The sequence below is a fragment of the Heterocephalus glaber genome, unplaced genomic scaffold (genome assembly GCF_053883595.1).
Source record: "Heterocephalus glaber isolate CG9 unplaced genomic scaffold, H.glaber_assembly_v1.0 deba00000347, whole genome shotgun sequence".
NCBI classification, from domain to species: domain Eukaryota; kingdom Metazoa; phylum Chordata; class Mammalia; order Rodentia; family Bathyergidae; genus Heterocephalus; species Heterocephalus glaber.
In genome coordinates, this window is record NW_028258143.1 from 42,557,331 (window position 1) to 42,580,447 (window position 23,117).

Here is a 23,117-nt window from a genome sequence, read left to right on the forward strand (position 1 = left end):
TGAGAGATGACTGAATAGGTACCACTTGTAACCTGAAAACACCGCAGCCTCTGATACTGTTCAGGTCTGAGAGTTCCAGTTGGATTTATTGTTCTGATGATATTTTTGAATTTAGGGTAAGTAGCCTTCATGTAAAATAACAAGGACAGGTGAACTTTGCCTTTTCTTAAGCACATACTTTTTCAGAGGCTGCCTACCTTAGATGATCAAGAGTGATGATATATTTGTGTTTTAATAATGCAAAAGTTTACTACCTATCCAGGAAATTTCTGTCAAACAATATGTGGAGGAAAACATCCTTTCAAGTGCAATGTGCTGAAAATTCAACTCCTAAATGGTAACTGGGTGTTTACAGAAAACCAGAATGCACACTAATCCTGTGGGTCATTGTTATATAAATGAAAGTTTTTGCCAATATCCATGGCCATTTTTAAGTATGTGGAGGACTAGTTAGATTTGAGGGCACTGTTTGGGGCTGGGATTGAACCTAGGGGCCACTGAGCTACATCACCAGCCCTTTTTGTTTTTTGAGATAGGTTCTTGCTAATTTTCCCAGGCTGGCCTTAAATTTCCAATCCTCCTGCCTCAGCCTCCCAAGTAGCTGGGATTACAAGAATGCAACACCTTGACTTACTGAAGGTATCCTCTTCAGTAATGTTATTTTAGTTCCATGATACAGTTAAGCTCTTTTCATTTACTATATTTATAGACTTCAGTGTAGATCTTTAGAAAAAGGTAAAATAGATAAAAACAATATATTTGAAAGCAAATAATGCTATTTTATGTTTTGCCTTTATATTAGTGATGGGGTTTAGTGTTAAAAGGATCGTTTTTTCTGAGTTGCTGAAATGAATAAAAGTTCAAGCTTACACTATTATATTTAATTCTGGTGTATCAAGGCACTGTGACCTTAAAATGAAGTTATTCAGTATAGGGAATGGTTATTAACAGTTTTAGATTCAGGAGAGACTGGATGCAGACAGGAGGTTGGTGCTCACAGTGGCAGGTACACTGACAAACAACAGAAACTAGAAGAGTTGTGAAAGTAAAGGAAATCAGATTTTATCAAAATGCTTCTTAGAAATCATATCAGTTCCAAGAAATGAAGATTTCTATTAAGCAATATTTCATTTCTTATTCTCTTTGCCAGTTTGATTGGTTTGATTTGTTTGGTCTATGACAAATGCATGGTATGTCACTGAATTTACCGTAATTCTAAGTATTTTTAGGGTATTAGCCTGATTCTTAGTTGAAATCTCCAAAAATCCTCCCCTGTTTCAGCTCAAGTCCTGTCCTGCATTTTCTGCTTTTGAAGAGTTTAGTCTTTGCTTGACCTGGGAGACTGGAACATGCAGTACAAGTACTGTTGAATTCCTCTCTTATGCCTCACAGCCAACATCCTCACCTTCTCTCTTTTTTCCCTACCTATCTTCAAGAAAAGCTTATCTCACTACCTTGCTGAGGAACCATTCCCCTTCCAAAGCCCTTACTCCATATCCTTTCTATGTCTGCCTCTCAGAATTTTCTCCATGAATGTTCCCATCTAGAAAACACTCAGTTACTCTACTTTCTTCCTAAAATAAATGAAACAAAGGTATTTCTGGATTACCTAATTCTGCCTTATACTAGTGCTCCGAGGACTCTTGTCCTTGTTTTTACCTGAAATGGCCTCTGGTTTTTTGCCATCAGCATTTCTCCACCCACCTAGTCCAGTAATTTTGGAGTCACCCCTATCCAGAACTAGATGTTTTATATGGGAGATTCAGATGTTCACTACAGGCCAGCAGGTGGGCAGCAGATAGAGTTGAGTTGCCATCCTCAGGCATGAGAGCTTTCGTAATTTATACATTTCATATATTTGAGTACTGGTGCTTTAAAGATACTTGAAAATGGTGAGTTTAATGAAACTGCAGAGGTTAAGTGACTTGTCCAAGAGTAGTGGCAGATTGAGAGTTAGTTGTTGGGTCTTTGGAATCCCTATCCTGTATTTTTATTATTCAGGGATTACCTGGGTGTGTGAAAGGACAGCATTTTTAGGGAAGGAATAAATTCCCCATCAAATGTTTGTAAAGGCCTTTCCTCCATGCTAGTTTAATATCAAGCTATAAAGTGGGTTCTGTCTGAAATGGCTTACTTCTCTACATCCAGAAGGATACACAGAGCATCAGGGCTGTTCTTCATTTAAACTAGGCTCTTGTGTGTGATGTAGTGACACTTAGTTCTACCCTGGCATGGAGGATGACTTGCATTAGGTAATTTTATAACTAAAACAATGTTGGATAAGCTCAGAGAGTTTCAGACTGTGTCAGAAGAAGGCTTTCATTGTGGAAATTACTTGAGATGACATCAACCCTAATGTGAGAAAGGATATTCTCATTCTTAGCAAAATTTCTGCACGTAGAAAGAAAAGGATTTTCCAGAGTTAACCTGTGAACATCTTTGAGTTAATATTTACAATCCTAAACCATAAATTAGAATGTAAAGGACGTATTCTTATCACTATTTCATTATGTTGGCTCTTTCCTTTTTGTATCTGAACCTTTCTGATTCAACCGAAAAGGAGTCCATAATTGTTTCCAGAATATTTTAAGTTCTGGGAAATTCTGGCAATAGTTTTCACAAAAAATAAAAGATGAAGAAAATATGGAATATAACCACATTTTTTAGGTCAATTCTCCTCTACTGGTTTGTGGTGTACCAAGCAATCAAATGTTTTAGGTCATGAAAATAATTTTAAGTTCATTAATACAATGTGATTGAAAACCTTGTACTGCATTTGGACATGGTTGAATAGCAAAAATGACTTGAAATGTTTCATAAGAAATTATATTTAAGGTTATACTTAAATGAAATAATATGGAATGCTGATGTAAAATGTAACAGTTTGATATATTTTTATGTACTACAATACATAAATTTAAATAGTTTTCAACTGTTATTAAATTACAATTTAGTTAACAATAAATTGAGACAAGGATTTTAACAATGTGATTTTGGAGGTAAAAAGTCCACTTTGAGTTTTTTTCTTTTACCTCTCAATAGTCTAAGAATACAATTGCTTTTCCCTAGTCAACTTTGTTTTGCATATCATGTTTAAAAAGCAAGCATCTTCCATTTGCTGAATTTTCAGAGTTATCTTGCACTTTAATGTTTTTTACTCACTTTGCAGTCACAAAATGAGAAATGCAGACACTGTGTACATACAAGAAGTTCGTGCAAGTCAAGTTCTCAAAACCACATGCAAGATTCAGCGGCACATGGTTCAGAGCTCACACGTTCCGGGATCATGTAATACTGGCATGCAGATGAGAGGAAAGAAAAGCACCTACATCGTGAAAATAGAGGACGATGAAAAAGAATGACATTTTCTTCATGACAGTTATCTAATGCAAACCGTATACCCATAACCTTTACCAGAGTGGAAATTGGGGCAGAGAAGTTGATTTTTGTGGTAAATGGGAAACTGTATATAAATATTATTAGAGGTCAAGTAGTCATTAAGATTAAGAGCTTCTTTTCTGTACTTGGCCTCTTCCATGTTATCTTTCCCAGTTTCTTGATTTGTATTTCCTCTGCTACATCATGCAAAAGATCAGAACTAACATTGGAAATCACTTAACAAGCTCTAAGCCTAACAGATAACAAGGGTGTTCTCCACAAGAATTTACACGAGAATTAAATTGGATATAAATACCTCCTGTTCTTACCGGTGGGTGTTGTGATTCCATGTATTAAGGTGTGAAGCAGACAGGAAAGAGATAAATCTTTCATAAGTACATTGTAAATAGGCAAGTGGTATATAAACCATATTCATAGGTAATAAAGTCAAACAATGTAAGGTAAATAGTTGTCACAAAATAGACTTTATCACAAAAATGGTTGTAAAACTAGAGTTTCTGGAGAGGGAAAGTAAAATAAATAATTGTTGCACTACTTTTTTTTTGAAGTAATCTGGCAGTATGGAGCAATAAAATTGATGACACATTTTTCTGATTAAAAACTCTTGACACTGCTTCAGCCAACCCAGCAGTAGAGCTTACCCAATAGGTTTTAATGCTGATACTTTTGTTAAATAATAACACTAATGGAATATGTAAAAGTAACCAATATGTAGTTGCTCTTTCTTGCAAGATTAAAAAGTCCCCTTGGGGAAATCAGTTTATTAGGTGATTTTTTTTTTTCACAGAGAACTTTGGGATCATTGGACTTAACTCATGTAGTTCAGTAACAGTTTTGTCTGAAATGTACTAATTTGACTAGCTCTTCAAAGAAATGTAATAATATTTCTTTATTTCTCAGTCAAATAAATCACATGCAGCTATGAAAAACTTATATAAATGTGTCTTTCAAGTTGGACAATATTTGCTATGCTTCTTGCACCATTACTGCTAATTTTGAATCTTTTTTTTGTTTGTGTTTATGTTAGAATATTTCTGGTGGGACAAAAAAAAATCCATCGAAATTTTACAGGTTTGCTTGCACAAACATTGTATTATGTAATTGATGTAATTAAATTTGAGTGATTTTATTTTCTAAAGAATTATCAAAAACAGGGTTCTTTCCCAGAGGAGGAGTAGTCAGGTGTGAAGATGTCATATATTAGTCCTTTCTTCCTATTCTATGGCTCTATATCATTGAACTTGAACTTGTTGTATAATTTATTGGTAGCAATCAATCTCTAAAGTCAAAAGGCAAGGTAAAAGAATAATAATAAAAATAATAAAAAATTATTTGGACCATATTTATGTTAATTGTTTTAAGTTTTTGACCAATGATACAGGAAGTGAGGATATGCCAAGTGATTGTTGATGTCAAATTTGTTTAAAATGTATGAAGGAATCCATACTTCTTCCTTGAAAGGAAACATTCATTAAACCAAGCAGATTAAAAGGGCACATAGTTAATTGTTTAAAATACAGAAGAACTATTGTTAAAAGAAGCATGAAACTCTCTAACAGAAAATGTTTACAGAATACATAAGCGCTCTGTCCTCTCCTACAATTTTCAAAATTTTCTGTATTTTAAGATGTATTAATTTTGGATTTCTGTTTGGGGACATCAAAATTGTTACAATTCACTTGCCAAATTTTAATTACCCATAGGTCCAGCTACTGTTTTGGATGCTGGCAACTAGACCATACAGTGAAAGTCCAAATCCTAGCTAAAGCAATACTTTCCCTAACCATAAGTGGGAACTCTACTACACACAGTTATATCAGTTTGCATCATGTTATAATGCCTTTGCCACACAGTATAACTAGATATAGCACCATGCAATGCCATGAATTGAGAATGAGACACTATCTCCAGGGAAGAAAATAAACGTCCGAGAGAGGAAAACAAAAGCAAGGGGTTCAAAGCTGGTGAGACCGGCCTTTTCACTTTGGCTATAGCTCTAATACCTGAGGTGCTTCTGTTTTGGGAAACAAATACATACCATGTTCATGTCAATGCCATTGGTGTAAGTCCATGCGTGCTGGAAATATTCTTCAAGCCGTTGCCGTAGAGGATTGGGGATTTGGTGAAAGCGAATGAACTCTTTTACTCTCAGCATCTGCATATGGTACCTGGCAGTTCCCGAGTATAGTCTTTGGATAATTGCAGAAACATTTCCAAAAATGCTTGCATACATTAGTGCTGGATTGGATAAAAAACAAAGTTATGAGGGGACACTGCATTTGAGTATAGTATATCTTCTTAGAATATCAAGTATGTAGATTTTGATTATCTTAGTTCAAATATGTGGGCCAGGTAGAAAAAAGAAGTTAACCTAGTAAGACTTTAAATTTTATAATTTTCATGATAAAACTAGAGAGGGAAAGTATTCAAATTCATTACTGATTTAAGATTAAAGTAAAAAATCAGATTGTGTATAGTATCAGCTTGTGACTAGGAGCATTAACTAGAGATAAAATGCATTTAGAAGACCCATTTTATTATTTGCAATAAGTAATGTCATGGGTTAGCATAAATACTTTTTCTTGAAATATATTTTATTTTAGGGATTGTTAAAAGCCACCTTTTGAATTGAGGTTAAAATATCAATTTTTAAATTGTAACTTATCTGTGCCTCTTCGCCTCAAATCCAACCTTCTAAAGTAGAACACCTATTATAAATTAAAACTTATTTTGAATACTTTGAATTTTCTAATGGATACCCAATTGTTTTAAGGAATATGTAGTTGTCTTAGAGTGTTAATTTGTGCACATTTAAAGATTTATTCTAATTCATTTTCATAATTCTCTTTGCATGAAAGACATCTCTGGTTTACAAAATGCGTACAATTTAAATTCTGTAAAGGAATAAAGAATGCATTTCTGTACCTCATCTATATGGAAAAATTGCCATGACACCCTTTGTTATGCATTCAATAGTATGAATAACCTCATTAGTGCTTCTTGAGCTAAATCTTTATTATTTAAAATAAGCTCTTTGTATACTTTCTCTTTTCCTTTTATATTTGTATTCAGTTTCTAGTTATTCTAAAAATGAAACAGTATATTCTACACAGAAAATCACATGACATAAAATCTGCATATAGATCTTTGGGTAACCATCAGGTACTAAGAGATGAAATGATGTATATTTAAGGTGCTAGAAAAGCAATGTACCAAACAGGTGGGGGCAAGCAACAACAATGAAACAGATTGAAGTATTTGATTCAACTACGTTCAACTTATGCTTTTTTAAAAAAATATACTTTACAAATAATGCCTTCTACCAAATGTAGATTTTGGCCAGATTTCAATTATGTTAAATTATGTTTTTTGGGGGGCATTTGCTTTCTTTTCCAGATTATCTCCTTTGATTATCAAGCTTGATTATCATGTATGTCTCAGGTAAGAGAATGTCTGTGAGAAATAATTGGCACTCTTTTATTTTTATTTATTTACTTTTTGAGGTATTTAAGGGGATTAAGACTATGGTGACCTGACAGTTAATTTTATATCAAATTCACTGGGCCACAAGGTGCTCATATGATTTGGTTAAATATTACTCTGGGTGAAACTGTGAGGGTTATTCTGGTTGCAATTAATATTTGAACTAGTAGACTGGTAAGGCAGATTGAACTCCCCATTTTTGGTGGACCCCATTCAATCCACTTAAGGATTGAATAGAACAAAAAGGGCAGTAAGGGAGAATTCCCTCTCTGCCCGAGTGTCTGAGCTGGGATTAAGTATTCTCTTGTTTTTGGACTTAAATAATATCATCAGTTCTCCATTACTGCCTAGGCCAATTTCTTATAATAAATCATTGTATTTCTATATTTATCTATCTGTCTATGTATGTATGTGTATATATGTATGTATACATGTATCTATCTATCTATCTATCTATCTATCTATCTATCATCTATCTATCTATTCATCCATCCATCCAACATCTATTGATTCTGCTTCTCTGGGAATCCAGACTAATTCAGAACTTCTGTGCTGAGTCTGAGTTGGTATGTGTAGCAGAGATTAATTCTCTGGTATATCAGCTCTTGATATATCAGCTGTTTAGGTTTTATTTTGCAAAGGAAGAGGCAGCAGGTCTAAACTGTTTTTAATCTGAGTAAATCAATAATTTATTAAGAAGAGAATTAACAATATTTGCCAGAAACTGGTTTCTGTGACTTCAGTGGGAAGTAGATTTTACTCATTATTTTACTCATCCTAAGTGTAATATTAGAAATATTTATGTGTTCTGTTACGTGTTCAAAGTATTCCTATCATATGCTCAGGAAATAGACTTAGAGAGCACATAATCAATGCCAGGTATTTTACCTGAAACACCTATTTTATGAATGAGAAAGTTCAGGAAAACATTCTTATTATTTAGCTTTTGATAAATACTTTGGTTTTATTTGTATATTGGTATCAAAATGAATCAAATACTAGCTTAGGTTGTAAATAGGCATTTCCTACTTCCTTAAGAGATGGAAAATCTAAATTCTAAGTATGTAGTTGAGTACTTGAATGAAAAATTGAAATACATGTCTCAGGAAATTCTGTCCTGATGATGTTTAAAAACTCTAATAAAGACACAATTTAAAAAATCTATATTTTATCGTTTCACCAATTTTAGAAAAGTTTTAGCTGTTATTTTCTGATAACTGTATTTTTCTACATACATCACCCATTTTGGGGAACTCCACAAACGTAATTGTTTAAGAACTTGGTATTATCTCTTAATTCTATCATTTTCTAGTTTGTTCCAGTTTCCTATTATTTGACTTTTCTCCTGCTTATGTACTATATTATCCTGTTTCTTATCCACTGATTTTTAAAGGATGCTGGTTACTATAAAATTAATATAGTTCCAGGCTGCCTTTTTGTCTCCAAAAATGTTAAATATTGTTTTTTAAAATTTAATTTAAACTCATTTACTTTATTTGATATGTAAAAATATAAAACCCATACATATTTATAGGATGCTATATGATGTTTTTATATGGGTATGCATTGCACTATTTCAATCAAGTTAAATATCTCTATCTCCTCAAACATTTAGCATTTCTTTAAGGTGAAAACATTCAAATTCCTTTCTTCTAGCTTTTTTGAGATAATATAGTGCATGATAGCCACTCTAAAGTACAATAGCACGCCAGACCTTCTTGTTCCTATTCATAGCTTAGTATTCATTACAATCTTTTCCATTTCTCCCTCCCTTGTATTCTCTCTTTCTAGCCTTATAAACAACATGCCACTCTCAATTTCAACTTGTTCTATTTCACATGTAAGCGAGACTGTGTGGTACTTGTCTTGTGGCTGGCTTATTTCACTTAATGTAATGATCTCCCATTCCATTTATACTGTCATAGTGCCGTTTCATTCTTTTGTATGGCTGAATGGTATATATATATATATATATATATATATATATATATATATATATATATGTCACATTTTCTATTTATTCATTAATGGACACTTAGGTTGTTTCCATTTCCATTTCTTTTTCTCTCCATTATTATAAATAATGCTGCAATGAACATGAGGGTGCAGATATCTCTGTCCTAGTTTTCATAGTGCTGTACTTAATTTACACCCACCAGCAGTGCACAAGGGTTTTCCTTTCACAACATCCTTACCAGCATTTGTCTTTTAAAAAATCTTTTTTGATAACAGTCATTCTTACTGAGGTGATAGTTCATTGTAGATTTGATTTTTGTTTCTCTGATGATTAGTGGTGCTGAGCATTTTGCCTTGTACCTGTTAGCCATTTGTCTGTCTTCTTTTGAGAAATGTCCCCTTGTTTATTGCTTCTTGTTGCTGTTGTTGGTATTGAGGTTTTCTTTTTTGACTCATTATATATTTTAGATATTAACTCATCAGAAGTATAGTTTGTAAATATTTTCTGTCATTCTTTAGATTGTTTCCTTTGCTCTGTCAATTGTTTTCTTTGCTGTGCATAAGTTTTGTTAGTTTGATGAAATCCCAACAGATTATTTTTTAATTTGTTTTTGTTTCCCATGCTTGTTGTGTCTCATCCAAAAAAATCATCGGACATTAGACATTGTTCTTGCAAGTGGCTGAGTCATTTGTACATTGAGTTATACTGGTTGATGTTTGCTTTTTAAGCTTTTCAAAGGACTACATTAACCCTAGTACATGTTATTATTTTCCTGATATTCCACTGAATACTCTGGATATTCAATCACGTTTCCATACTGCTGGTTTGAATCTGAGTATTTCTCACACTCAGGTGAGCTCTGGAAATTGCTCAGCTTACTCTACTTGTGATACTCTTTGCAGACTTTGGGGACTTTCACCTCATGCACTTGTGCCTTTAGTATTTACCAACAAACTCGAGGGGACACCATGAAGATTTTTGAATTTTTCTTGGTCATATCTTCTCTTATTGTCTGTATTGCAAATTGTGGCAGCAGAGCCTCCATGACTTCTGATCTTGTTTGCTTAATTCAGTAAGACAGTGGTGGTCTACTAAGGTTGGGTTTCCCTTCACTGTTCATAATGGTCCAGAAGATACCTTCAGGCAGGAAGCTAAGGACAACATGGAGCCATCTTGTTCCCTTTCCTTCTCTCAGGCATCACAATTTCCTGCTTGATTTTCAATATCTGAAAACAATTACTTTAAATACTTTGTTTAGTTTTCTGTTTCCTTTTGTTTTGTTTATTTAATAGGGGGATGATAAAGTTTCAGTTCCCTCATCATTTCTGGAAGCTACAAAACCAAGAAACTCTCCCAAGTTTTTTGTCAAGTAGGACATAAAGACATGTGCCTTTGTTGAACTAGGTTGTGTGTTTTTAAAAAATGAAATATATATGATATTTATAGGATTCACATACAGTATAAACTTTGTTATATTTTAGAAAATTAGGTAAAATATACAGTAATAATTTATATTTATACTTATTTAGTCATTGCTTAACTTTTCCTTTGTTATTGATTTTGAATTATGTACATTTAAAAAATTAATTCTCTGATGACTGCTTTTGTACAAATCAAAATACATTCTGAGTAATGGGTCTATTAATGTGTTTATATATTTGAATTATTTGAATTTAGTTACAGCATAGTTTTTAATATTTTATTTATAGTTTACTTGATTGATAAAATATTGATAACAATAAATTGATAAAAATATTGATAACAGATTGCTATTTATACAATTTGGCTTCAAATTTGTCTTTCAGAGTAAAAAATTAAAGAAACTGAAGAATAATGAAAGTTCAATCTGGTAATCAGTATAGTTACATTTAGTACATATACAATATTTTACATTATATTTTTAATTTTTGTTTTTTTATTTTTAGATCAATGTTAGGCCATTCATAGGTGTGAGGAATACATACTTAGTGTAAAAATATAGGAAAGAGAAAAAAACTAAATCATTTCTAATATAATTAGGGACTATCAGGCTCAAACACACCCCTGAATATCAAATGCCTAAGCAAATTACAGGGACATTCTTACTACTATGAAGTTTCATGTCTTAATTTTATCTTTTTCCTTAATTTATGACACATAGGTAACTACAGAATTCTCCAGGAGTAGCTATAAGCTTTTTCCTGTGCAACTTTAAGCTTTAGACAGTCTTGTTGAGATTAAATTTTCTAGAACCAAGTCTTTTATTCAAACAAACAATGTTATGTGGAATGTGAGTTTAGTTTGCTATACCCAACATGACTAGAGTATATTCTCTTTTCTTTAAAGATGAAATTCATCTGTAGGAAACATGGTTCCTTTTTTAAAAAAAAACAATAGAAATAAACTCGTGCTGTATTAACAAAGAAAGCCAGGAGGAAAGGAAGGAGGGAGAAAAATAGGAGGAAAAAACAGAGAGAAAGAGTGAGAGCGCGAGAGAGTGAACAAATGGCAATATTTTGGCCATTTGATTTAAAAAATAGAGATTAGGTATAGACTAAAGAACTGAGCTTTTTCAATTTAAAATAGTTCACATAATAAATAACTGCATTTCACTTAATCCTCATACTGGTGAAGATTAATAAGTAGAGAGCTGGTTAAACTTCAATATATTTCTAAAACTTTCTTGAAAGTCTTTAATTTCAAAATACAAGTTCTGTTTTCTTAAATGTTATTTAAGAAACAGAATTTCTTAAAAACTGTATTTCTATATAAAAGTTTAATCAAGAACAAACTGTTGTCTTTTCTTTGTTTGCTACCTATGCCACTAAAGTTAATAGCCAACATAAAATATATTCTAGCAGGTATAATTACAAAATGGTTGGATTGTGTATACTGAGAAATCCAATCTCTCTGAATAGGTATTTTTATTTTTTTTTCTAGTAATTTCTACTTTCATTTTCTTCTGGGTGCAATGCAATGTGTTTATAGCCAAGACTTTGATTGAAATTGCAGAATATCTTAAAAATTATCTAAATATGCTATTTCCATTTATAAATTTTAATTAAAAACCCTAATACACATGCACACATGCACACACACATTTATGAAAAGTTAATTTTATACAAAAAAGACCATAAATTGGATAAATTTAAATTTCATAAATAGGTCTTATCTACGTACATTTTAGTAGTCAGTATGTTGACATTTAAAAACCAGTAATCAGGATCTATTTTCAACTATGTATCCGATCTAAGAAGATGCTCTTTTGAAACTTCAAAAATCAATCTTTTTTTCCAATTGCTGCCTAATGTCATCAAGGTTACATTAAATGGTTTCACAGGATAATTTTAAAAACTATTAACATTAAACCATCATCATTTAAACACATTTTTTATTCCAAGTAATATATGTAACAAATGGTATTTCTGACATAAGTATTACAAGGTAAAAAGCAGTTATTTAAATCTTGGCATAATGTCATAGGAGGAAGTATCTGGCAATGTTAGGGGGAAAATAGATGTGTATATATATATATATATGTGTATATATATATATATATATATATATATATATATGATTAGCTTAAACTATAATTGTGTATTTATCTCTTTCTGCCTGTCTATCTACCTATTTATCTCTATTGTATGCATGCAAGCTAGTATTGCCTATTATAACCTGGTCTTAGCCTGAAATAGAAAATAACTACTAGTAATAAGTTACAAATACAGTACCTATTTTCATAGCACTGAGTAAACTATGATTTTCAATTTCTGAATCCCTAGACCCATGTAACTCCACTTTTGTACTCATGATTTTCTGAGATCAAGAATAACCTTGATGCAGAGAGGATCAAATTTGATAGAATATATACCTATATTATGTAATCTCATTATTTGCACAATATTCTTTTTTCTCATTGCTCTACTCTCAGTCTTCTAAAGATATCAATTTGTCATGGCTTCTCGGCCTTTTGGCTAAGATCAAGAGATATCAATTTGTGAGATTATTTTATCCTAACAGATAGCAAAAGAGAAATCTACTTACAGCCAATCAACATGACACAAATGGAAAAGATTTTCTCCGAATTGGTGTTAGGAGACACATTTCCAAATCCTACACTGGTTAAACTGCTGAAGGTAAAATAAAGTGCTGTGACGTATTTGTCTTTAATGGATGGTCCAGAACTGGAGTCACTGTCATTGTAACGTTTCCCAATTTGTTGTCCTAAGGAATCCAACCATCCAATTTTGTCTGTCAGATATGGCCTTTCTACATTCCCAATTGCATACCAAATGCAAGCCAACCAGTGAGCAATCAGGGCAAATATGCACATTAAGAGCATGAGAACAGCAGCGCCATATTCTGAATATCGATCCAGCTTCCGGGCCACTCGCACAAGACGAAGGAGTCGAGCAGTCTTCAAAAGACCAATTAATGTGGTTGTCTGTTAAAATAAATGTTCATGGTTAGAGACAGTTGGTGAACAATTCAAAATATGTTCCTGTAAAGCAGAGTTGGTTAGAAACAGGTTAAAAAATTATTGTAGAATTGAGATAACTGTATATTTAGATTAAGTATTAAAGTTAGTTCTTTTTAAAAAATTAAATATGCTTTCAAAAATACTTTGAAAGTATATGATATATTAATTCAGTATTCTGACATGCAAGAAAGATGGGACATAAAATCTTAGTTTTAATCAAGTGCTTTGCAATAATGTGTACTCAGTAATTCATTAACTAACAAATGTTTCAGTGTGTTGTTACATGCCTACAAAATAGTACACACTAGGTTTTAGTATTGGACAGAAATGCTACCTTTTCTAATAGAGTTACTTTATAGACAATGTGTCTTCTCTAATGAAAAGAAACAAGGTCTTCTATCAGATAGGATATATGTTTCAAAAGAATAAACAATGTGAGAGTGAAAAATATGATGGTGATGTTAAACAGAATATAAGCACAGAGGGTGTTTGGGAGCATGGCTTGTGGTAGAGACCTCTTTAGAAAGGAAGCCCAAGAAAGACCTTGCTGATGAGGCCAAATGTGAGCAAGAAAGGCCTGAATAATGAGAAGAGGCCAGTCAAGCTGTTTCTTCTGCAGTGATGGGAACATTTATTGGATAATTGCAGGCATGAATTACTCTGTATATTTAAATGCTTTTTTTTGGTTTTCTTCCTAAATGTGTTAAATTGATAAGTTGTTTCTTGGTATACCAATGATAATTGTCTTTTCCCTTGAACTAATTGCATGATTATTACTGACCAGGTATCTAATGACAGAGTACTTTCATATAATAACAGGATACTTAAATGTATTTGGACTCGAAATCTGGTAAGTACAAATTACAAGTTCATTTCTTATGTTTCCTAAATAATGTCAACTATAAGTACTCTATAATTCACAGGGCATATAATTATTCTATAGTTAACATGGTGTTTACCAATCAATTATTGTGTCATTTTATCTCTTCATTGCTGGTATTTATTTCACAAAGTACATCCAACTTTGTTCAGAACACGTATCTCTTAATCAAAGAAATAGTACATGGAATAATGATGGCTTCATATCTGTTAGTATTGACTTTGTAAAAAAACAAGCTCTAAATGTCAAGAGAAGTGTTTTCATTAAAACATTATAATGCTTTAGTTTGTTTGTTTCTTGTGCGACATGAAAAGAAGGATTCCTTGGTTATTCTTGGATTCTTTATTGTAAGACTGGAACACTCTCACAATGACAAAAGTTTGTTTAGTTGAGGCAGGCTTATCATAACTAGATTCTGAACTTTAATCATTTTTGGTTATGTAGAGAGTAGTGAATCTTTTCTGTCCCCAATGCTCATTTATTATTTTTTAGAATGCAATAAATGTATTTTTTCCTTCAGAGGTTTAAAAATATATTTCCTCTCAAGAAATGATGACAAGTTTAAAATAGTATAAAGTGGTAATCTAGAAAGTAAACACACTTTCCACTATTTATCTTATCCATATTTTAGCTTAGCAGTTATGTGCTAGGACTTTGGAGCAGATAAAGTTACAGTTGAATTCTGTTTCCAAACCAGTATGTAACCTTGGACAAATAATCCATGTAATCTCAAGCTTCAGTATCTATCTGTAAGCATGAATAACAATCTCTATCTTACAGAGTGGTAGATAATCCTAGTAAATAGTAGATCCTGTTTCTATTTAAATACACTTTACATTTCTCTATCTGTTAATAGGAGGAGATACTATGTTTTAAAATAGGTTGATTGAAACTTTCCAATATATGCCTCAGACATATGGAATCCCAGGTGGAGGCCTTTCCTAGAGGCCAGGCAGCCCACTCAGCGAAATGACCAAGATTTTGTTGAGAAGAACTTTGTCCAGGTGCCTCAGACGCTGATAATGGGAATCCCCACTGTCAATATTTCACCATTTTTACACACCTTATAGTCCTGTGTTTATTTTCCCTCCTAACTCTGCTACCTTTTTACTTGTGTTAAGAAATCACAAATATCTGAATGACATTGTTGAAATCCTCGTATTATTATTTGTTTTGAGAGAAAATTTCTCAAAACAAAGGAAATATAAAGCAAATTCTATAGTTAGTTGGCAAATAAATTGAAATACTTCCAAGTAAGTGAGTTCTTTCTATAACATATTGTGAAAATGAGTACTTCTGGCTGCAAAAATAATAGAGTAAAATTATGTTATAAAAAGGAAAGAAAAACAAATCTGTTGTGCGTGCCACACTCCTTCCCCCCTCCCTTGTCTGACTTTTCCTAGTATTATGTCAAAATAAAGATAAAATTTAAATGATAGTAAATCCTTTAAGCAGATAAATCAATACAATTTACACAATAACATACAAATGATCTCTACTCTGAAGAAAAATAAGTGGTACATGATAAATTCTCAAAACAATTGACATAATTCATACATAATAATTATAAAAGCAATAAAAGAAAAGGGAAGGAAAGAGAGCAGAGAAGAAATTACAAGGATGTTGTTATACTTCTCAGTTATATTATAAGGTAAGGATGGATGAATACTTTCAACAAAGTCATTTTTTGTGTGGTTTTGTAACATGTACCTAAGCATAACTGTATATGTTGGTTCAACAATGTAATGAATGCCTTGGCCTTATTTCTACTGTTATCAGAATACTACTAACACATTTGGATATTCTTTGTCAGTGACAGTTGTGACACCACAGCTTGTAGATGATGGTTAGGGTTACATTAATTATTTTATTTTTCTTCTTCAAACGTCTGTTAAAGACCTAAGATGTTTTAACCTATTGTAGAATGGGGAGAATAGACTAAAGAATTATCAATATCCTCTTGCTGAGTTGGTCACAATTTGCCCTCATTTTTCAGTTTATTGGTCTATCTTTGTATTACCTGCAAGTGAAAAAATGCCACCAACAACTAACATAATGTTGTGCTAAGATCAGAATTTGACTGAAGAGAGAGAATTTAAGAATGCATAGTTATCTCATAGCATTATTTTCATATAATGTCTAAATATGTATAGAGATCTTTCTGGTTTTTAATTTTTGAGAATATAATAAGTTAAAATATCCATGAACCCATTCATAACTATTTGAAAACAGCAGCAGCAAAGCATTTTCTCTTAGATGTTATTTTTTGAGATTTTAATTGGTATCAGAAAAATATTGTCTACTAGTAATTACTTTTGGTAGAGACTTTAAAATCTATAATGAACTCTTAACATGTGAAGTCTCTTCCTGTACCCATTCCATCTCAGATCTCAGCTCATTTTTTGTGATTGAATATTTCCAATTCTTTTGGTCAGAATGTCACAGTAAAAAAAATTTTTTTTCCCTTATTTAAGACTTTTGTTTTTAATGCTTTTTAAATATTTTTTAAAATTTAAAGAATCTTCTAGAAATCCAGTTATCCATATTTCTTGTGGTCAATGAATATCATTTAAAACGTCCACATCCATTGCTTATTAAAAGCCACACATACCTTTTTATATTGAGGTAGAAGTCAGTTTCCCTTATTAAGTTTGTGACCTTCTCGACTATATATGCACTTGTAGCTTTGTAAATATATTAGATGGTAGACCACACTTAAAATGACTATGCCAAGCTCTTCATTAGATATTCTACAATAAATCAGGCAATATTCTCTCCTAATGCAAGTTGAATTCTTTTTGAAGGCCTGATACTAGCTAATTTCTTATCAGTATTAAAAATTATCTATTTAAGAATAAATTCAGCTACCATTAAATTGAGAAAGTCCTATATTCAAAAATTATAAAAATGATTCTATTTTTAGTCATTATTTTCAAGAATTTTACCTTTAAAGCACCTTGTGTTTTTCCTATGCTGGATATCAAACCCAGGGCCTCACATATACTGTACTAGATAAAAGCCCTACCACTTAGTTACAACTCTAGTACCTTAAAATACATTATTTCAGAAGCTTACTCTTTAAAATCTTTGCCTATAGGTAAGTGATATAATTATTCTTTTATAAACTAGGAAATATGAATATGTGTTCTTTGGTTTCATTTACAGAGTTGATAGAATAAATCATCATTGCAACTTTGTACTTAATCCATCATTCTATCCTATTTGTCAAGAAATATTTGGGTGTAAATGGAAAAATATATAACATATGTAATAAATTTCATGACACCATGATGATTTTTTGCTTTAAGTTTTATTTTAGCTAATTCCTTCTTAGCTAAATGAAACAATCATTATTTTATTATTTACAGAATAAAATTCAATAATATGAAAAATAGTGTCTTATCAGTGCAATACTATTTCTATATTTCCAAAGATACATTCACTAATATAATCAAACAGCTATATTTTGAATGCATATGGAATCTTGGGAAATTATCTGGTGTCTCATTTCTTTATAGATACCAAATATAATGATTACTTCCACAAAGTATGATTTTTAAAGAGGAGATTTTACAATCTCATTGGGAAAAACCTTCTAAAATTAAGTAACTTTTTCTATCTAGACATTTGCTTTTATTTTGTTTCATAATTGACATTCTATTGTCTTTTTATCTGAATTCACTTTTTCTTTACAGTAACATTGAAAACTGGTCATCAAATTGAATCACAGAGGGCAGATGTTACCTCAAGTAAACAACTATAGATACTATACTTTTTTAAATTGGAATTTAACTTTGGAGAAAATTATACCTCATGCCATCTCAATCAATCGATCATATATAAATGATGAATAAATGAGCAAATTAGAGCAAAGTAATTTCTCTAATTGTAGATCCTGTGTCTTTCCCTTGTCATGCCAGAGTTTTACAAGCACAATCAAAGCTCCGAGTACAAGCCAATGGAAACTTTTGTCAAATATAAGTCAAGGGCTATCTAAAGAGAGAGAGAGAGATACTTTAATGTAGACTTATATACATGTACATGTCTTCAAAAAGTGATTTATTATTTAAAGTTGAAAATAGATGTGTAATATTTTAGATATTAACTTCCAAGAAACAAATGATATCTATTGTAAAGATCAAATTCAGAAAGATTAGCTGGCAAAAATGACCACAATTTCTATACAGATGCCTGTTAAGGTTTTCTCATAGTCACTCTACAGTTTATCCATCAGACTGATTCAAACATATGAAAATGAACAAAAATCTCATTGTTTTCTACTGAAATTTTCCCTCAAAGAAATTTGTGAGGTATTTAGGTTTCCAGGGCCTTTTTTTGACTTGCATTCAGAATTCATAAAAAGTAACAAAAAAATGTGAAGAAAGAGAGGTCAGCAAAGCAAGTAATTAATCACAAAAATCCTAATTTTCAGGGGAGGAAGAAGCTAAAGGAGCATGTAAGTAAGAAGAATTCCTTAGATTGTAACTGCTAATATCTCAGAAATTAAGATTTGCCACAGAGAAGCTGAGTATGGGATGATTTTAGGGACATAATGAAAGTTCATTTTTTGGAGAGTGAGGAGATAATATTGTTCATTTGCATTAATGATTTTGGAGTAATTTGTTATGTGTGGCATGATGTTTGATGCTGCAAAAAATTGCAAAATATGGAAAGGGACAAAAGAATTAAGATGTGTTATGTACATGTATTGACTCCACATAGTGAATGTAACCGTGATGTACTGTAAACATTTACTAATAAAAATTTTAAAAAGAACGTACTCTAGGAAACAAATTAGGAAATAAAGAATTTTTTCACTTTCTGGATGGCATTAACATTAGGAAGATATTAATGATATAGACAAGCCTGTTTATTCCTGCCATTCATTTTCCGTAACATGTTTCAACATTATAGATGATTCTCCAGTTATTAGTGGATGATTTGCTTTTGCTTAAACTAAAAAATTAAGCAATTGTTTGGAAAAGTATGCAAAATTATGTCATGTGTTTTTTAGTAAAAATGCACATGCCAAGTCATCCTTTTAACATAGCTTTTTAGTTCCTCATGGGGTGCCTGATTTATCTATAAGCCATCTGTACTTGGATGAGAAATAGCGGTATCTTAAATTTAAGACGGCCAAAACAAGAATTTCCCCTCCACATCATACCATTTTCTCCCCAGGTTTTTACCATCTGGATAATACATTATCATTTATGAAAGTGATCCTATATTATAAAAATAATCCTATTATTATTAAGTAATCCGATTGCTCCTCCCAAGTTGTTTTCAGTAAGAATAAACAACAAAAATACCTTTTAACCACCCCTTATCATACTTTTTCTCCTAATCTTTCATACAATATTTAATCCACCAACAAACCCTGATGGCTCACCTCCAAAATGTATCCCAAATTTATCTATCTCTATGTCTGTTGTCACCAGGTAGTCCAGTTGTTGTTTTGTTCCTCCTGGATTATAGCATGGGCTTTAACCTGATTCCCTGTTCTTACTATCCAGTCTGCAGACAATGGCCTATGCAGTTTTTCAAAATGTGAATCAGACAGTACCTCCCAATTCCAAAGAATCCTACTGCAAGCACAAAAAGCATATCCCAGACTTTATGTAATTTGGACCCTATTTAAACATTGTCAGATCTTAAGATCTCACCTCTTACTGTGTTTCAGCCTGGCTCCTACTGTCCTTTCTAGTCCTCTAACATGCTGAGCCTGTTTCCCATTTGCACCATTTTCACAAGTTTGAAATGCTTGGCATTGTAGTTTCAAGTGGCTACTTCCTTCTTGTTAAGTCTCAACTCAAATATTACCTGTTCAGTGGCCTTTCCAGATCTCCAAACCCAAATTAGTCACTCACTCAAGTCATTTTCCATCATTTTCACCTGTTTTACAATCACATCAGCATTTACTTTTTTTTCTGATATCATCTTGGATAATTAATGTTGTTTTGAATATTATCTATTTTCTGCTCCTTGTCATCTACCATGCTCTCTTCCTAGAATGATAAATTTTGGAGAAGAGAAACTTTGTCTAGTTTATTTCTGAATATTCAAACCTAGGACAGTGCCTGCCACTTTGAAGAATGCTCAATAAAGATTTGCTGAGTGAAATATTATATTAATAAAGATGGGTTGTGCGTAAGATGGGACTGTGTCACTTAACAGTCCTGAGTTTCAGTGGCTTCATCTGTAAAGCTGGAAACCAAATGAGATGATTTGTTTTGGTACTTCTAGTTATAAGATCTATGTTGGCAGTGGTACTAGATTCTAACTTAGAAGCATTATTTATTTTAGAATCTGTCAAAGTGTTTTAAAATGGAGACCTTGAAATTTAAGATAGGAACTCCTTTCACTTCTTTTCCTAAGCCTATCTATAAAAGCTCTATCGTTTACCAACTGCCCTCCTGTACAAGAGGAAAGAGTATCCTCAGGCTGCAACTCCATATAAACTTCAAATTCCCTCCCATGCTACATTCTCAGAAATCCTCAATCTTCTTACTTGTTCATTATTTTTTATATTTTCACAGGACTGGGATTAAAATCAGGGCTTCACACATGCTAGCCTAGAGCTCCACCACTAGGTTACACTCTCAGATATATTTTATTTTATTTTTGAGACAGGATCTCACTTAGTTGCACAGGCTGGCCAGGAACTTGAGATCCTCCTGCCTCACCTTCCTGAGTAGCTTGGATGAAAGGCATGTACCACACCTGCCTATTGCTTGTCAGTCTTTAGTAGTATTTTCTTCAGGCTCTTTCTTTTTAGCCCACAAATATCTTAGAAAAGACCCCACAAGAAACAAAATATAATAACCCTTCCTTTATCCTGTACAATCTCCTGGTACTGTTGTTTTCTCTCATTTGTTACCAAAATCCTGACAAAGGGGGTCCTATTTACTTTCTATTCATTTTGGAAACCACTTTAGTTTGACATTGTGGCCAATATCTAACTTACTTAATACCGTCAATATATACCTGACTGATGCATTTAGTGACTCATTTTCAGTTCTCCATATAGTTTATGTCTCTACTATCTTTGACATCTTCTTCTTGAATTATTTTTATTTCCTAGTTTACTGCTTCTAATGAAGAAGGTAGAAGTTACAATGCCTAGGATAATCTCAAGCACCAACAAAATTTTTCCATGTGCTATACAAACTTTCAATATCCTTCCAGTCATTTGTATATGTAAAAAGCAAATTTAAATTCACTGAGCCTTAAAACTAGGTTTTAAGTATGAGCAAATTTACTTTTGCACATTTTTGTATTCATTAAATTTAAGGAAATCCACCATGTAAATTTAGACATGATTAAATTATTCTCTGTGGACCTGTAATAAAAGTTGTTCACCATCTTATGAATTTACATCTTCAGTGGTAGAAAGGGGATTTGTATATGTATGATAGCATCAGTCTACATTTGTATGCCTCACAGTCAATAGAGTTCAAACATATATCCATGTATGCATATATATATGCATATCTGCATACTTGTACATATGTTCACATATATATATACACACATGAACATACATGTACATATATTTTGGATCCTTATAATAAGATCCAAATATGAAAAACTAATAATAATAAGTTGAATATTATATCTATTGTTGAAATACAAGCTTACTTATTAAAACAAGGCAGAAGCACCTGGGATTTTCACTCTATCGTTTAATGTGCATATGCCTGAACCATTTACACATTAAACCAGATGTTACTTTATTATAAAAGTATTTCCTTTATTTTTCATTTTTGGTGTTAAGGGTAGGCCATTGTATACTAGATTTTTGAAATTATATGTATACAATGACTATCACTTAATAATAATCAAAGGAGACTTTATAAAATACTTGTTATTAAACCAAATGTTGGTTTTTGAAGAGGCTGGGCATCTTTGTAGTTCTATGCCTGTAAAGAGTTTTTCCTCTAACTGCAATTGTCTATCTAGAAAACTCCCACCGGCAATAAGAAATTCCCCCTTCCATACTCTCATGTCTTCTTATACATGGTGGTAGAAAAGTATTTATTTATTATTTAAAAGCACTCTATCTGCCCATCTGCTGGCCATCAACTTTTGAAAGAGTGATGTTTTATTCTGTTTTTGTTATCAGGAGCTCGTGTAATACAATTATATGGATTGTAAGAAACTTAAGCTTAAACACTGTAAGAAACTCAACGATAAATAATAATGAAGCATTTCACTTTCTTGTCTTTTAGTCAAAACTCAAAGTTAGAAGTATTTATTAAAAGTTTAATTAGTTTAACAAGTTGATTTTTTTTTTCTTGGATTTAGGATTTTTTTTTGAGCTTCACACGTATTATTTCATTAGAGTCTCGAATTAGTCACAACAACCAACAACTTGAGAGGGAAAGATAATATTATTAATCATTCTTTTATAGATAAGGAAAGTAAGGCTTGAGAATTTATTTAAAGTTTGTAAAATCCAGGAAGAGTGTCTTATTCCATGGTCCTGCTCTTAACTGACCTAAAGTTTGAGCAGCATATTCTGGAAAAAGGAAAATTAAATCTAAACCTATTGATTTCCCTTGCCAGAGGAGGATTCTTGTCCTAAAACCATCCCTTGGTAGGGATCCAGTGTTGACATCCATTGACATCTGACCTCCTCTTGAGAAAAAGATGACTAAACAAATGAAAGACTGTGAAGGGTTCTTAGTTAGAAAAGGATAATGGATTTAAAAAATTCAGCACATTCAATTTATCTTCTTTCAACCTACTTCCACACCTTCTGCAAATCTTTCCATTATAGAACCCAGGAAATATATACAACAAAAAAATTAGTGGCAATTAAATGGAGGAGACAGCTTAAATGGAGGATAACTTAATTACCTTTGGATCAGAGTCCTTTGAGAATATGATTATAGTTATGGATACTCTATCCAGAAAATATATTCAGTATACATACA

At 32.1% G+C, this 23,117-nt stretch overlaps 1 protein-coding gene across 8 annotated transcripts in view; it reads right to left on the bottom strand.

Annotated features, from left to right (window-relative positions):
* Kcnh7 (potassium voltage-gated channel subfamily H member 7) overlaps positions 1-23,117 on the bottom strand; it is a 475,266-nt gene that overhangs the window by 44,042 nt on the left and 408,107 nt on the right. For all 8 annotated transcript variants that reach the window (XM_004835849.4, XM_004835847.4, XM_004835848.4 and 5 more), the window contains 2 exons: positions 12,863-13,262; positions 5,438-5,637 (listed from right to left, as the gene is read on the bottom strand). In XM_004835849.4, coding sequence (XP_004835906.1) covers positions 5,438-5,637; positions 12,863-13,262 — 600 coding nt within the window. The remainder of the gene's footprint in view (positions 1-5,437; positions 5,638-12,862; positions 13,263-23,117) is intronic.